Below are 17530 nucleotides of genomic sequence, written 5' to 3'. Positions count from 1 at the left end.
GGGTATAGTTTCCTGAAATGTGGCACCATATGTGCATCAGTAAACATTATGTGTAGAGTAAATTAAACCAAGCCTTATAATTAGGCAGTAAGGAAATTACTGTAGACCTGAAAGAGTAAATCAGCAGTATTAAAATGCTCTCCATTTTCTCTGAAGCACTTCAGAGTGCCATAAAAAGCCCGTGTCATTGCAATAAACATCGAGAAGAAATGCATTTGGAGCAAGAAAACCTAAAAGACACCACAATTCAAATAGGTCTTTGAATCTAGAGTCCAAGGTGTCATCTCATAAAATTTAAAAGCCAGCCCTTTTGCCACTAGTGTGGGAGGGAAAGGAAAACCATCTGACATTGAGACATTGGGGTGGAACTTTCTCATACAACAAGTGCAGTAAAGACTTTAGTAGACAGGGGCTTTGGAGCAGAGCCAGGACCAAGGAGAGGTTCATCCATGTTGAACAAAACAGCTACACTGTAAATAAAGACAGGCTCAGTATTGCAGACTTTCCCTTTTGCATTAAGTTTCAATACATCTCAGAGAGGCACAGCCTTATTTACAGTTGTCCTATTTTATCAACAATGTTGATATTTTGATCAGAGTGGATTTTGCATGACTTTTGATTCTCTAGAATAGTGCTGAAAATATTACTTATCTTGACTACTTAGTTTATTGGGTACCTCACAAAATTAGGTGCCTGGGGCTAGTGCCTCACTTGTTTTACTCCAGTCCTGGCCCTGCTCCAGAAAACACAGATTGATTTTACCAAGCCCTACAACAAGGGACAGTGAACAATTGGTCTGCTCATGTCTAATCTCAGCCCCTGGGGAGAGGAACCTTGTGATACATGGAAAAAAAATTCTAAGAAATTTAATCATCTTGACAAAGAATGTCCCCCAATGAGAGGGGGAAATGTCATACCGGTTCTTAACTTTAGAAACAAATATTCAATCTCTTTAAACTTAATTTAAAAGCTGAATAGTGATTATGTGGATATGTATTGATTGATATTGAAAATATTGATTCAGAAATTTTTTTTTTTTACTTCTTTCCCTGATTCCTGACATAGTGCTCCTAAAATCCTTGGAGATCTTGTAGAGATGGACACTAGTGAAGTCTTTTGTTCTAATATTTAGTCTTTGACCCTAACTCCTGACACACACTCTTAAGAACTGTGTAATTTTCTGACTGATAACATCTGACAGAGTTCCTAAACCTTTCGGAATTTCCTGATGGATAGGAGCATCTTTTGTTCTAATGAGGTGACATTTGGCAGTCTCCTGGATAACCTCAGGATGAGAGCTGGTTGCCAGAGGAACCAGCCATATGATTAAAGGGTTAGAACTTTTGGCTCTCCCCACCTACCTCTGAGCTCTGGGGAGGTAAGAGAGACTGAAGGTTGAATTGATCACCGATGGCAATGGTTTAATCAATTATGCTGCATAATAAAGCCATTACAAAAATCCAGAAGGACAGTGTTCAGAAAGCTTCCCAGTAGCTAAACATGCAGAGGTGCAGGGAGGTTGGGGTGCCTGGAGGACATGGAAGCTGTGCTCTCTTCCCACATGCCTGACTCTGTGCATCTTTTCATCCGTATCCTTCACAGTGCCCTTTATAATAAACCAGTGAATGCAAATTAGTGTTTCCCTGAGTTCTGAGAGCTGCTCTGGCAAGTTAATCACACCTGCATTAGGGGACATGGGAACACTGACTTATAGCTGGTCAGTCAGAAGCATAGATGAAAACCTACTACTTGCAACTGGCATCAGAAGTGGGGAAGTCTTGAGGAACTTGGCCCTTAAACTGCGGGATGGGATGCTATCTTCACATACAAAGTGTCTTCTACCGAAATTGAATTGAACTAGAAGACACCAAATTGTGTAGGAGAACTGTTCACTGTAGGAAAAACTCCATATACATTCTGATGACCAGAGGTAAATGTCCTATGGTGAATGTGTGAAAGTAGGGAAAACTTGGAGGTTTTTTTTTTTTTTTTTCCTATCTCTTGCAAGCCTCAAGCATAGACAATCCCATGAAACAAGTATGGTCTCTGTGAAGCAGAGAGATCAGATAGAGGCCAACAGATGGGAGAAAAGTTGGAAAGTCTCACACATCCTCAGATGCATCCCCTAAGGAACTATGCGAAACAAAGGCAGTAGATTCAAACCTGTGAAAACATCAAAAGTTGCCTAAAATGTGCTATGACACAGATTTTAAGGTGCCAACAAAGGTATGTGAAATCAGAATCTCCCCAAATGAAGTATCCAGCGGTTCTTGTCTTTTAAAGCCAGCCCAGCAACAGGAAACTGCTGGGTTAGGTAGAGTGTCCTCTCTTAAAATGAAAATTATTATTTCAGTATAAATAGACTTTTTAGGCTAGTGAATCTAGCCCATGAAACAATGGGACCAGGAACATGGAAGTTTAAAATGGGGGGAGTTCAATGGCTGGAGTATTTTCTGTGTGGAGAGTCTGCTATGGGGGATCCTCATTCTTTCAAGACCTGTGTTGATGCAAACTTAGTTTATTTGGGGCACTAGTACCTGGCCTAAAGAAACAAAGAGTCATAGGACATGAGCACACTTCAAACAAAGATACAAGTTAAAAACTTAAACCCATTACAATGTGTTGTGATAGAAATATTTTTAAATGATTGAGGAATCTACTTCTATAAATGCTTGTTTACAGAAATTAAAGAAAGTCATGATAATAATAAGGTGATATTGAGGCTAATCCTTTTAGGAAAAACTGTGAATTTTCCTATAAGTAAAAAAAAAGGGGGGGGGGGTTGGGTAGATGATTCCAGGCAGAGACAATGACAAGTTAAATCCATAAAGATGTATAAACACCAGTTTCCCGGACTGCTAGGGCTACTGTGAGTTGACCTCAAGAAGACTGGGGTCATGGAGACTGGTTATGAAGCTGTGGTCATTATTATTATTATTTTGTAAAGAAGTTAAGCAGAGCCAATGAAAGTGGACAGAAAGGACAGGACTAAGCCGCATTCATGGGGTAGTATAAATTGGACTGAATAACTGGTGGGGATTTGAGGAATGGCAATGGGAGAAGCTGCATGGGTCTGTAACTCTCTTGAAAGGACGATCAGAGTGGAAAGTACACAACTGTGCATGGCCAAGGTGGGGAAGAGTACGGCTTTAAGCCATCCTACAAATTTCATTCACCAAAGAACAAAGGACCAAAATTAGTCAGGGAAAAGGAAGCATAAATTGAGAAATGTCGTAGCTAACATCACCTTCTTCAGAATTTTCTAGCCAAGCAAAAGGCAATCTTGAATCCCCCCAGCCATTAGCAGTGACATCCAAGGAAGCTGAAAAGGCACAAAGCAATGAGATTCTACAGAAAGTGGGTTCCTACCAGGGCTGGTGGCAACAGCAGGTGAAACAGAACCTGCAAGAAAATGAGTCATTTTCTAAATTTCAGTTCTACCCAGCCTTCTTGGGAAATGGGGAGATTATATATATATATATATATATATTGTCAGACTTGATGGAAATTTCCCCTGGGAAAACTGATGCCAGAAGCCATTTCAGGTAATAAAAGGTAACCTCAGCAAGGAGGAGTCAGAAGTAACAGATGTATTTGGTAACAAGCTGACTGCAGTGATTCTCTAAGTACATTTGGTCAGATCAAGGCTGCTAGCTTTAGCAACATCTTTATTCAGGCCATAGATGTGGGTGCATAACACACTTTAGAATTATCTCCTTTTGAATGACAGGCTTGGATAAGAATCCTCAGCTCCCACATAGCCTCCAACAATGAATATGGGCCAACCTGACCTAATCAGGATAGGTGTTCTGAATGTACATTCTGGTATATAGAAAGGACATTCTACAAAAAAAAAAAAAAAAAAAAGAAAGAAAGAAAGAAAGAAATCTTTGTTGTTTAAATCATCATTTTTTGGAAATATTCCAAACTTTCTTGCTTAGAAATTTCATCCCAGAAAACATATTATATTTTATATTTTTTAAAAGAAATCCTACAGTGGATCTTCTATTCTCAGAATCAGTATTCTTAATGGCATTTTCAGTCACCAAAACAAAAGTAGGTGGTGGAAGTTGGGACAAATACAGACATTCTCTAAAATGTGGGGGTCTTTTGCATTTTTCATTGGTACACAATAATTATATGTATCCTTGGATTCATTGTAACATAGTACCTATATGTACAGGACATAATTTGATTGATTTCATTCCTCGGTACCTCCCCTTCTCCACCATCCTCCCTCCCTGCATCTCCTTCCTCTTTCCTACTGCTCTTCCTTTTATTTTCATGAGCTTCCTTTATTTGTCTCTCCCTTTTGATAACTTCCACATGAGATTAAAAAATATGACCCTTGACTTTCTGACTCTGGCTTATTTCTCTTAACACAATATTCCCCTGTTTCATCCATTTTCCTGAAAATGGCATAATGCAATTTGTTTTGGATTCAGTTATTACTATTTACATCTCCCTATTCCCACTTCTCTTTGGCTGTTAGGGCTGGAGAAATTAGCAGAAGAGGGCAGATCAGGAGTTGAAGGGCCCACTTAATTGAACATCTTCTTATTCACACATACATTGTTGATCCCTCTACTCAGCATAGTATGGTATTTGATTAACCAATGTTGGTCCAGGTACTAGACTCTTCCTGTGACGAGGACTTGAATGAGAGAGAAGAAAAGCCTGGCGATCTCCCCAAACTTGAGTTAATGTGAGAATACTCAAGTACAGTATGGCTCATAGAAAAAATAAATAAATTTCATGAATCAAACAGCACCTTGACAAAAAAAAAAAAAAAGACCTTGTCCATAGTGATATTTCAAAAACCATTTCTGATTTATGAAATCATGCACCCTGGACATGGTCTAATGAGTTTTCCAGGAGATAAATAAGTAAATGATGGTCTTATGTTCAGGGCTGTTTTATTAGAATTTTTCTAGAACAGAGGTGGTCTGGATATATAAGCCTTAATCAAGGGACATGTACAAATAATGGCTGTTCACCGTGTCATTGAACCCTCTCCTACCAGCTCTGCCCTGCTCTTCCTGGACTTTTTTATCCTGAGTTTTGGTGTTTAGCTGTCTCTACACTGCTTATTTTTATATTTCAAATCCTCCTTGCTGTATGATCATTTTCTGATCTCCATTCTCCCACTGTAGTGTGGGATCTGACCCAAGGACCAAACCCCGGGGATTATTAGCTCTGACATAAGGTTTCTGTGTGAAGAACATAAACTTCAATATTTGGAGAAAATCATTATTCTATCATTTTTGTTGTGGCTGTTGTTGTTGTAGACATATAGATAGCTTCATATCCTTATGAAGAAAAACAGATTCAAATACAGAAATAAATGAGTTTAAAATGTTTTCTTACAATGAATCTAAAAATAATTGGCCCTATCTCAGGCAGATGTGAGAAAAAGAATTGAATGCCTTAATGTTTCTTTTTTTCTGTAAATGTTTTGGAAAGTCTGTAATTCGCACATTGAGAAGCCGGATACCTAAGCACAATAAGCACTTTTTCAAAAGAGGATCCAGTGAACCATAACAGCTGGAGACCCAAGAGATAATATCAAACAAGAACCATATTTTTGACATTCACCATAGATTTTTTTTTCCTGTCTGCAGGGCATACCTGTCACCCCAGATTCTAGAGTGATGGAGGTACTATTGGAAACCAAAAATCAATTTTATGTAGTTATGTGAATCTTCTCTTCCACACACATCAACCAGGGTAGGTCTGTATGCAGGTGACCACTTGTATGTGCTGGTTCTATGGAGAGGCAGGATGGAGTAAAGATTGTGAGCAAAGAACCAGCAGCCAGACTGCCTGGGCTGAAACCTGCACATCAACACCCTGGATGCATTAGTTCATTAATATATCCTCATCTGTAAAATGGGCATGGTGACAACCTTATCCATCTCACAGAATTAGCATGAGGATTTAATGTGGTCAATATGTAGAGAAAACTTAGAATCAGTCTAGGCACACTGTAAGGATTGACATATATCAGCTACAATTTAGGATTTGCTTTGTGAGCATTTTTCAAAACTCTCACTAATGATGGTCCACCTTCAGCCACAGTTCTAATTCTAAGGAATTAGGACTGAATGGGGCATCTAGGAAATTCTTTAAATGTAATTTCTTATCAATCTTAAAAAAAAATTTTCTGTCATCCTCTCTGGAGGCAGGGTCTTTTTTAAAATTAATTCTTTTAATTAGGAATATATGACAGCAGAATGTATTTTGATTCATTGTACACAATTGCAGCACACTTTATATTCCTATGGTTGTAAAAGATATAGCGTCACACCATATGTGCAGTCATACATGTACCTAGGGTAATGATGTCCATATCATTCCACCATCTTGGAGGCAGGGTCTTGATAAATATACCTCCAAGTGACATGTTTTGCTTTTTGGTTTTTAATCTCTTGTTATATTACCATTCTACTATAGACTCATCTCAATGTAAAAAAAAATAATCATGAATAATTCTATTCACAATTTTTTGTTGTTGAAAATATTTTTATTGTAATAGCAATTTAGAACTTTTTGTCGAGTTGGCATTCCCTGAATCTCAATGTGGGAATCATTGTCATGGTTAATAAGGGTGAAAGGATAGGAATTAGGCCCTGAATTGGTTTTGGAAGTGAGAGTGGCTGTTTGGCAACACCATGATGTTATGGTTATTATTTATTAGCTTCTCATAGAGTAAGGTTTGGGCCCTAATTTGCTTATCAACTTGGGATAACAAAAAGGCTGAGGAAAGGATCAAAACTTTAACAAGACGAAATCAGCCTCCTTGTATGTACAGGAAGAAGTAAGAGAGGCAAGTATGTAGGAGAGCAGGCAGGTGCTGCTGGCAGACACTGGCTAGGTCCTCTCTGAGTGATAGATGGACCGTGGAGGACCCTGGTCCTCTAGATAGGGTGTCAGCCAAAAGCTTTTGCTTTTGCAATGGTTTGGATCCAGAATCACAGCAGTGACAGTAGCTCAGACATGGAGCCTACTGTGTCCACAGCTCTAAAATTAGAACATAATGCTTAAAGCTGGCAGTTATATTCCCATAAATCCATTTTTAATTCTAAACAAAGTACTCCCAAGAGGATTCTGCTCTAGCACTGGCCATTGTCATGGGTTTAATTGGCAAGATGGATTCACGCCAATCAGTTTTAAATCATACCCTTGCATTCCTGTGACCTTTTTCACAATTTATGACATCCTTGGGATGTGCTGCCTCAGTGAGGGGTTTAACTTGTTTGAAAAATTCCACTTGAACAGCAATCCTTTTTGATCCTTTTTTGAATAACTCTTGGTTTTTTAAGTGTCTACAAGTCTAACTAAGCTTTCTTTCATTAGGGAAGACTAAGATAACGCTCATGATTGACTACTTCTTTTAAATGTGGTGAGTGGAACTTTGCAAGGTTCCAGGGTCACCCTCCTGAAGAGCACTTCCAAAACAAGGGATATGAGGAAGAGGCAGGAGATTACAGGAGAGTAGGACATTATGAAAGTCACTAGAAATCTTTTTTAAGCACGATCTTTGATTTTTACCTTTTTCCCTCTATTAAATTTGATTTCTTTAAATACATATAAAGGAATATGTATGTATGGACCTAGATCATTGAGAGTTCTCATTTTAGAATCTGCTCTCATGAGGATTTATCTGTAATTGAAAGCACAGGAAATATCTCAGCAGGAGGGAAACACACATGGAGCAACTCGCATCTAGGGCCACTGTGGCATACCCAGCGAAAACCTTGTCTCTCCAATTAACTAGCTACCCAAATCTAAGCTGACGGCCTACCTGAGCCAAGCAAATTAGACTGTGCATGTTCCATCTGCACAAATGCTAGGTAGCTTCAATTTGGATCAGAATAGCTTTTGTACCACTACAGGTGTACACGGAGAGACTGAAGAGATAGGAAGAAAGACAAAAATATCCCAACATATGGGTAGGGATGGAAATGACAGATGGGGACCATTTTAGTCCTAGAAAGGCAGATTAGGGAAGAGAAAGGTGTTTGAACCAAATCCAAGGATGTGGAGTGAAATTATGCCATAACAATTGGATCTTAATACCACCAAACAGTTTCCTATTATCTTGATGTCTCTGTATCCTTGTGAGAGTAAGAAAAAAAAATCACATGGGTGGAATAATTTTTGGGGAGGACATAGTCCTTCCACTGACACCCTAAAGGAAGCTCTCTGAGGAGTCTGTATTCTAATCATTTGAAAGTTCACTATAAATTTCACCTTCAGTTTTCACTACTGTCCTCGGTAAAGAAAAAAACCAACCCATTCCTGGGTATTATGAGAGTAAACATTACTTGACCCACTTCTTCCTTAAAATAAGACAAAACAAAAAATCTTGTTACAATAGGTTCATAAGAGGAGAGAGGTAAGGGTGCTGGCTCCTGGATGTGAAAGCTTAATCCCTAATAAAACTAAGAAACCAAGGATGCGGAGGACCCAGTTCATGTATCTGGCCTCTTTGGCAATCTGGCCAAAGGCCAACCCTGGAGATGTCTTCCATCACTTTTAAAATCTGATTGACCCGCCTTGGAACCTCTGGCTTAGGGACAATAAATTAGGATTTTCCTTGGACTCATACAATGTTACTTAGCTCAAAGATAGCTAACAGATCACGTGTGGCTCCTTGTTTTTATACATCCAGGAAGAAAAGGAGATCAAGAGATGAAGGATGCACACTCACACTGCCTATTTAGAGACAGAGCAAGGACTAAAACCTAGGGCCCAGATTCCTAATTTCATATTTTCCATTCACTTTCTCTCTGTTCCTACTTCCCATTCATTTCATATTTGACAGGATATGGAGAGATAGACGAAACAGGGCAAGGAGAAGTAGACCTGACCAGTTAGCCATTTGGAATGACCTACTAATGATCAGTGAAACAATATTTTATTATAACATATTTCAAGGTCAAATAAAAAGGAAGTGCTTTCCCCCAAAGGGCTTTCTATTTGGGTAGCCAGACTAGAGTCTTGATCGTCCAAAACTAACTGTGATCTCTTCTGGATGATATTATTAGCTCAGGTGTGTCCACACCTTCAGGCAATATCCTGAAAAGAGCCCAGAGCTCACAAGCAGTAATCAGAAGTGATATGTTCCTTTCCTTTCAATTATCTCTAAGATGCTCCTCGGCCATTCTTGCCTAAGCACCTCTCCAATTTTGTCTATTTTGCCTGCACTTGATGTGCTGCAGAAGAGAATGCTGGATGTATCTGCGCAAATCCAGTTTTTCAAGCTGCAGAAAATACAGAAAGTGCAGCCTTGGGAAGTGTTTTGTTCTAGTTGTCTTAACTCCATCAACACTTAGTAACCATGATGGACATATGCAAAAGCTACCAATCAGAGATAGGATACTTGTCAAGCAGAAATCAAGGAGAGGTGATTTTATTACAACTTGATGCATGTTGTACTTTCTTTTAGAGAAAGATCACTACCAAATAAAGTGGAGTTCATCATGGGAACCTATAAAATCAGGGTTTCTCAACAACATTTACCAGTATTCATATAATACTTTCCAAGCCAGCACAGTGGCGCACACCTGTAATCTCAGTGGCTCGGGAGGATGAGAAAGGAAGATCGCGAGTTCAAAGCCAGCCTCACCAATGGCAAGGTGCTAAGCAACTCAGGAAGACTCTCTCTCTCTAATAAAAGACAAAATAGGGCTGAAGATGTGGCTCAGTGGTTGAGTGCCCCTGAATCCAATCTTCGGTACCCCCCCAAAAAAAATATTTTCAGGTAAAAAGGGGCTCCCAAGAAAGATAATTTTCCCACCAAGAAAAATTGACATTTCAGACTAATGATGCCATTAGCCATTGAAATCATACAACAAACTCTCCTTGCTTTGGTTCCCTGCTTCCCAAACAACCATCTGATGAGCAAACATTCTAGATTTATGTACCCAAGGGAATACACTGGGTCATAGACCTTAATTAGCCCATCAAATTAAGAGTTGCATTTCTCATTAACCATTAGCATTCTAGTTTATCATTTAATGCTTTAGGGAGTTTAATAAGTAAGAACCACCATAGATCCCAGACAGGCCCTGAGCATCACTGGATTTGGAAAACTGAAAAGCAGACGTAGAAGGCACTGAATTCGAATCTCCACCTGAGAAGCGTATGTCTGGGCATTGAGAGGCTGCTCCTCAGGGGCTATCCACATCATTAGCCTTGCAGGTAGCCCATCTCTCTGCTCAGCAATTTCTACCTTGCTAATGAATATGTATATTCAGTTGAAATAAAGAACAGCATCCTGAACATAAGCTTTTTTATGTATATATAGGTTAAATAAAGAACAGCACACTGAAAATAAGGTCTAAAAAAAATCCTAAGAAAGAACATTATTAAAAACCAGTAAGAGTGCCTGCAAGCAAGGCGAATCTGCAAGCCACGGGCGGGCGGGTCAGGCCCAGCAACCAGCCAAGGGACTGCAGCTACACGCGCCGGCGGGGAACGCGGACCGGACCCACTAGGACAGGTCCGGCGGCGGACGGCTGAGGGCTAGGCCCGTCCCCTCCCCCAGTGTCTGCAGGTAGGCGGGACTGTGAACACCAGCAGAGCGGGCCCAAAGCCTGCTGAGGGGCGGAACCGGCCCCACACCCAGTGCCTGCAAGCGAGGCGAACCTGCAACCCATCGGGAGGTTAGGCCCAGCAACCTATGGAGTGACACAGGTGCCCCTGGCGCCTGCTGGGTAGGTGGACCTTTGACCGACCAGCAAAGCAGACTTAGGGCCTGCCAGCATGGTAGACGGATCACACTAATTGGAGGAGGATCACAGCCACTACCTGCCCTGCAAGGGTGATTTTTCAACTATACAAGAGCAATATAAATAAATAGAGGGGGAAAATATCAAAGACACAACAATTTCACCAAGCAGAAAGAAACGCCAGCAGTATGAAACGACAAGGAAAGAAAGGACCACAGGCAATGCAGGTCAACTCAACTTTAGAAGAGGTAATAGCTGCAACAGATGGAATGTCAGATAGAGAGCTCAGGACATACATGCTTCAGATGATCTGGAGTCTCAAGGAAGACATGAGACAGCAAAATCAGACAATGAAAGATCACATTGACAAACAAATCCAGGAAGTTAAAGATCAATTTCACAGGGAGATAGAGGTAATAAAAAACAAACAAATAGAAATACTAGGAATGCAGGAAACAATAAACCAACTTAAAAACTCAATTGAGAATACTACCAGCAGAGTGGATCACTTAGAAGATAGAACATCAGACAATGAAGACAGAGTATTTCAACTTGAAAAGAACATAGATAGCTCAGCAAGTCTACTAAGAAACCATGAGCAGAACATTCAAGAGCTATGGGATAATATCAAAAGACCTAACTTAAGAGTCATTGGGATACAGGAAGGCACAGAGCTCCAAACCAAAGGATTAAGCAAACTATTCAGTGAAATAATACAAGAAAACTTCCCAGACTTGAAGAATGAGACAGAATCCCAAATCCTAGAAGCCTACAGGACGCCGAATGTGCAAAATCATAAGAGATCCACACCTAGACACATTATAATGAAGATGTCCAACATACAGAACAAGGAGAGAATTTTAAAAGCTACGAGGGAAAGGAAGCAGATTACATTTAGGGGTAAACCAATCAGAATAACAGCTGATCTCTCAACACAGACTCTAAAAGCTAGAAGATCCTGGAATAACATATTTCAAACGCTTAAAGAAAATGGATTCCAACCAAGAATCTTGTATCTGGCGAAATTAAGCTTCAGGTTAGAAGATGAAATTAAAACCTTCCACGATAAACAAAAGTTAAAAGAATTCGCAGCTGGAAAACCATCTCTTCAAAAAATCCTTGGCAAAACATTACAGGAAGAGGAAATGGAAAATAACATTGATAACCAACAATGGGAGGTAGGACAGTAAAGGGGGGAAAGTAGTCAAAGAGGATAACAAATCAGGTTTAGTAACATCAATAAACAAATATGGATAGAAGAACAAACCATATCTCAATAATAACCCTAAATGTTAATGGCTTAAACTCACCAATTAAGAGACACAGGCTAGTAGAATGGATCACAAAACAAGACCCAACAATATGCTGTATACAGGAGACGCATTTGATAGGAAAAGATGTACATAGACTGAAGGTGAAAGGTTGGGAAAAATCATATCACTCATATGGACCACGGAAACAAGCAGGAGTGTCCATACTCATATCTAATAAAATAGATTTCAAGCCAAAGCTAATCAAAAGGGATAAAGAAGGACACTTCATACTGCTCAAGGGAACCATACACCAACAAGACATAACAATCATAAATATATATGCCCCAAATAATGGAGCAGCCGTGTTCATCAAGCAAACTCTTCTCAAGTTCAAGAGTCTAATAGACCACCATACAGTAATCATGGGAGACTTCAACACACCTCTCTCACCACTGGACAGATCTTCCAAACAAAAGTTAAATAAGGAAACTATAGAACTCAATAACACAATTAACAACCTAGACTTAATTGACATATATAGACTATACCACCCAACATCAAGTAGCTACACTTATTTCTCAGCAGCACATGGAACCTTCTCAAAAATAGACCATATACTATGTCACAAGGCAACTCTTAGACAATACAAAGAGGTAGAGATAATACCATGCATCTTGTCTGATCATAATGGAATGAAACTGAAAATCAATGATAAAAGAAGAAAGGAAAAATCAAGCATCACCTGGAGAATGAACAATAGGTTGCTGAGTGATCAATGGGTTTTAGAAGACATCAAGGAGGAAATTAAAAAATTCCTAGAGTTAAATGAAAACACAGACACAACATATCGGAATCTATGGGACACATTGAAAGCAGTTCTAAGAGGAAAATTCATTGCTTGGAGTTCATTCCTCAAAAAAAGAAAAAACCAACAAATAAATGATCTCATACTTCATCTCAAAATCCTAGAAAAAGAAGAGCAAAACAACAGCAAAAGAAGTAGAAGGCAAGAAATAATTAAAATCAGAGCTGAAATTAATGAAATTGAAACAAAAGAAACAATTGAAAAAATTGACAAAACTAAAAGCTGGTTCTTTGAAAAAATAAATAAAATTGACAGACCCTTAGCCATACTAACAAAGAGAAGAAGAGAGAGAACCCAAATTACTAGCATACGGGATGAAAAAGGCAATATCACAACAGACACTTCAGAAATACAGAAGATAATCAGAAATTACTTTGAATCCTTATACTCCAATAAAATAGAAGATAGTGAAGGCATAGATAAATTCCTTGAGTCTTATGATCTGCCCAGATTGAGCCAGGAGGATATAGACAACCTAAACAGACCAATAACAATAGAGGAAATAGAAGAAACCATCAAAAGACTACCAACTAAGAAAAGCCCAGGACCGGATGGATATACAGCAGAGTTTTACAAAACCTTTAAAGAGGAACTAACACCAATACTTTTCAAGCTATTTCAGGAAATAGAAAAAGAGGGAGAACTTCCAAATTCGTTCTACGAGGCCAACATCACCCTGATTCCGAAACCAGACAAAGACACTTCAAAGAAAGAAAACTACAGACCAATATCTCTAATGAACCTTGATGCAAAAATCCTCAATAAAATTCTGGCGAATCGGATTCAAATACATATCAAAAAAATTATACACCATGATCAAGTAGGATTCATCCCTGGTATGCAAGGTTGGTTCAATATACGGAAATCAATAAATGTTATCCACCACATCAATAGACTTAAAAATAAGAACCATATGATCATCTCGATAGATGCAGAAAAAGCTTTCGACAAAGTACAGCATCCCTTTATGTTCAAAACTCTAGAAAAATTAGGGATAACTGGATCATACCTCAACATTGTAAAAGCAATCTATGATAAGCCACAGGCCAGCATCATTCTGAATGGAGAAAAATTGAAGGCATTCCCTCTAAGATCTGGTACAAGACAGGGATGCCCTCTCTCACCACTTCTGTTCAACATAGTCCTCGAAATACTGGCTAGAGCAATTAGGCAGACGAAAGAAATTAAAGGCATAAAAATAGGAAAAGAAGAACTTAAATTATCACTATTTGCAGATGATATGATTCTATACCTAGCAGACCCAAAAGGGTCTACAAAGAAGCTATTAGAGCTAATAAATGAATTCAGCAAAGTGGCAGGATATAAGATCAACACGCATAAATCAAAGGCATTCCTGTATATCAGCGACAGAGCCTCTGAAACGGAAATGAGGACAACTACTCCATTCACAATATCCCCCAAAAAAATAAAATACTTGGGAATCAACCTAACAAAAGAGGTGAAAGATTTATACAATGAAAATTACAGAACCCTAAAGAAAGACATAGAAGAAGACCTTAGAAGATGGAAAAATATACCCTGCTCATGGATAGGCAGAACTAACATCATCAAAATGGCGATATTACCAAAAGTCCTATATAAGTTCAATGCAATGCCAATCAAAATCCCAACAGCATATCTTGTAGAAATCGATAAAAGAATCATGAAATTCATATGGAACAATAAAAGACCCAGAATAGCAAAAACAATACTAAGCAGGAAGTGTGAATCAGGCAGTATAGCGATACCAGACTTCAAACTATACTACAGAGCAATAGTAACAAAAACAGCATGGTACTGGTACCAAAACAGGCGGGTGGACCAATGGTACAGAATAGAGGACACAGTAACCAATCCACAAAACTACAACTATCTTATTTTTGATAAAGGGGCTAAAAGCATGCAATGGAGGAAGGATAGCATCTTCAACAAATGGTGCTCGGAAAACTGGAAATCCATTTGCACCAAAATGAATCTGAATCCCTATCTCTCGCCGTGCACAAAAGTTAACTCAAAATGGATCAAGGAGCTTGATATTAAATCAGAGACATGGCATCTGATAGAAGAAAAAGTTGGTTATGATCTACACGCTGTGGGATCGGGCTCCAAATTCCTCAATAGGACACCCATAGCGCTAGAGTTAACAAATAGAATCAACAAATGGGACTTACTCAAACTAAAAAGTTTTTTCTCAGCAAAAGAAACAATAAGAGAGATAAACAGGGAGCCTACATCCTGGAAACAAATCTTTACTCCACACACTTCAGATAGAGCCCTAATAACCAGAATATACAAAGAACTCAAAAAATTAGACAATAAGATAACAAATAACCCAATCAATAAATGGGCCAAGGACCTGAACAGACACTTCTCAGAGTAGGACATACAATCAATCAACAAGTACATGAAACAATGCTCACCATCGCTAGCAGTCAGAGAAATGCAAATCAAAACTACCCTAAGATACCATCTCACTCCAGTAAGACTGGCAGCCATTAGGAAGTCAAACAACAATAAGTGCTGGAGAGGATGCGGGGAAAAGGGCACTCTTGTTCATTGCTGGTGGGACTGCAAATTGGTGCAGCCAATTTGGAAAGCAGTATGGAGATTTCTTGGAAAGCTGGGAATGGAACCACCATTCGACCCAGCTATTCCCCTTCTCGGTCTATTCCCTAAAGCCCTAACAAGAGCATGCTACAGGGACACTGCTACATCGATGTTCATAGCAGCTCAATTCACGATAGCAAGACTGTGGAACCAGCCTAGATGCCCTTCAATAGATGAATGGATAAAAAAAATGTGGCATTTATATACTATGGAGTATTACTCTGCATTAAAAAATGACAAAATCATAGAATTTGGAGGGAAATGGATGGCATTAGAGCAGATTATGCTAAGTGAAGCTAGTCAATCTTTAAAAAACAAATTCCAAATGACTCCTTTGATATAAGGAGAGTAAACAAGGACAGGGTAGGGACGAAGAGCTTGAGAAGAAGATTTACATTAAACAGGGATGAGAGGTGGGAGGGAAAGGGAGTGAGAAGGGAAATTGCATGGAAATGGAAGGCGATCCTCAGGGTTATACAAAATGTCATATAAGAGGAAAGGAGGGGTAAGACAAGATAATACAAATGGAAGAAATGATTTACAGTAGAAGGGGTAGAGAGAGAAAAGGGGAGGGGAGGGGAGGGGAGGGGAGGGGAGGGGAGGGGGATAGTAGAGAATAGGACAGACAGCAGAATACATCAGACACTAGAAAGGCAATATGTCAATCAATGGAAGGGAAACTGATGTGATACAGCAATTTGTATACGGGGTAAAAGCGGGAGTTCATAATCCACGTGAATCAACCATGTAATATGATGTATTAAGAACTATGTAATGTTATGAACGACCAATAAAAAAATAAATAAATAAATAAATAAATTTAAAAAAAAAAAAAACCAGTAAGTACCATGCTCTCAAAACAGAAAACAAAACATTACCTGTCTCCTTAGATCTCTTGTTTTCTTGGTCATCTTGTCAATTGCAATGTTTAGAGGGTCTCCTTTTTCTTTCCTTCCAGTCTATTAAGAAAATAAAAATAATTTCTAGTTTAGAAAATTCAACATTAGAGACAATGAAAGCTAAAAATAATCTGGGAAAACAAAGTTGTAGAGTCAAATGAAGTTTTTATAAATGATTCTTTTCAGTACACAACTACACAATTGAATCTCTCAAATCTTTTTTTCCCTTAAAATATAAGATAAAAAGTAAAGATATAAGGTAGAAATACATTCTCAGGATTATTGCCATGCAAATATGTTTTCTTCCCTTCTCCTATCATTTACAGATTAATAAAATAACACAAGGATGTTTTACTTTTGTTTCTAAATACAAATGTTTTGTGTTTCTCAACTATGTAAGCACACTTCCAAATAGAAGATAATTGAAATGATAGCATAACAAGAAAGCAAAATGCTAGAATTCAGAATTATTACCCATATTTTACAGATAACATTGCAACTTCTGTTAAAATAGGCATTTTACTAGAAAATGTAGTATATCTAATCTCTTTTCAGTCATGTATTGGAATACTTAAAAAATGCCCTTGAATAATCCAAAGCTTGAGGACATGAAAAAAAATTCTCTTATGACTATAACAGGTATATATAGAAAAAAAGGTCTTTAGCAAATTATTCACTTAAAAGTTCACTATTTTCTTGTTTTTCTCCTTTTTTCTTTCTTCCTTCCTTCCTTTTTTTCTTTCTTTGTTGTTTTTTCTGTGTGTGGGTGTGTATGTGTGGCTACAGTAAAACAAAAGCAGAATCTCCACTGTCTTTTTAAAATGGCATCAAGATTCCCATGGATGCAAGTTATACAAGCATTTTGGATGGCATTATCTTCCCCTTAAGAGAAAATTATTTTCAAAAGTGTTGCCAAATCTTTTAAATTATCGAAGCCTTAGTCAAACACTCTACAGGTTTATTTATTTATGGTCCTAGAGGTAGGGCAATTCTTATTTCATACTCAGTCTCTATAAAATCATGCAGGTCTCTAGCAACTTGAGTACATGATGAAATGAATCCTAGGTCATAAGTTTTAACTAATGGGACAATACGTTTTGGCATCCAAAGAAATTACCATCCAGCAAGTTACTGAATTGTTCACCTTCAATGACAAAACCCTGGACACAT

General features: G+C 38.5%; 1 protein-coding gene across 4 annotated transcripts in view; it reads right to left on the bottom strand.

Moving 5' to 3' along the window:
* Positions 1 to 17530, bottom strand: part of Ctnna2 (catenin alpha 2) — a 954264-nt gene that overhangs the window by 237051 nt on the left and 699683 nt on the right. For all 4 annotated transcript variants that reach the window (XM_026396077.1, XM_026396076.2, XM_026396078.2 and 1 more), the window contains one exon: positions 16340 to 16420. In XM_026396077.1, the coding sequence (XP_026251862.1) occupies positions 16340 to 16420 (81 nt within the window). The remainder of the gene's footprint in view (positions 1 to 16339; positions 16421 to 17530) is intronic.

This window comes from Urocitellus parryii, chromosome 12 (assembly GCF_045843805.1).
Source record: "Urocitellus parryii isolate mUroPar1 chromosome 12, mUroPar1.hap1, whole genome shotgun sequence".
In the NCBI taxonomy this organism is placed as follows: Eukaryota; Metazoa; Chordata; class Mammalia; order Rodentia; family Sciuridae; genus Urocitellus; species Urocitellus parryii.
Note: the sequence above shows the minus strand (reverse complement) of the source record. Positions and strands in the feature narration are given on the sequence as shown.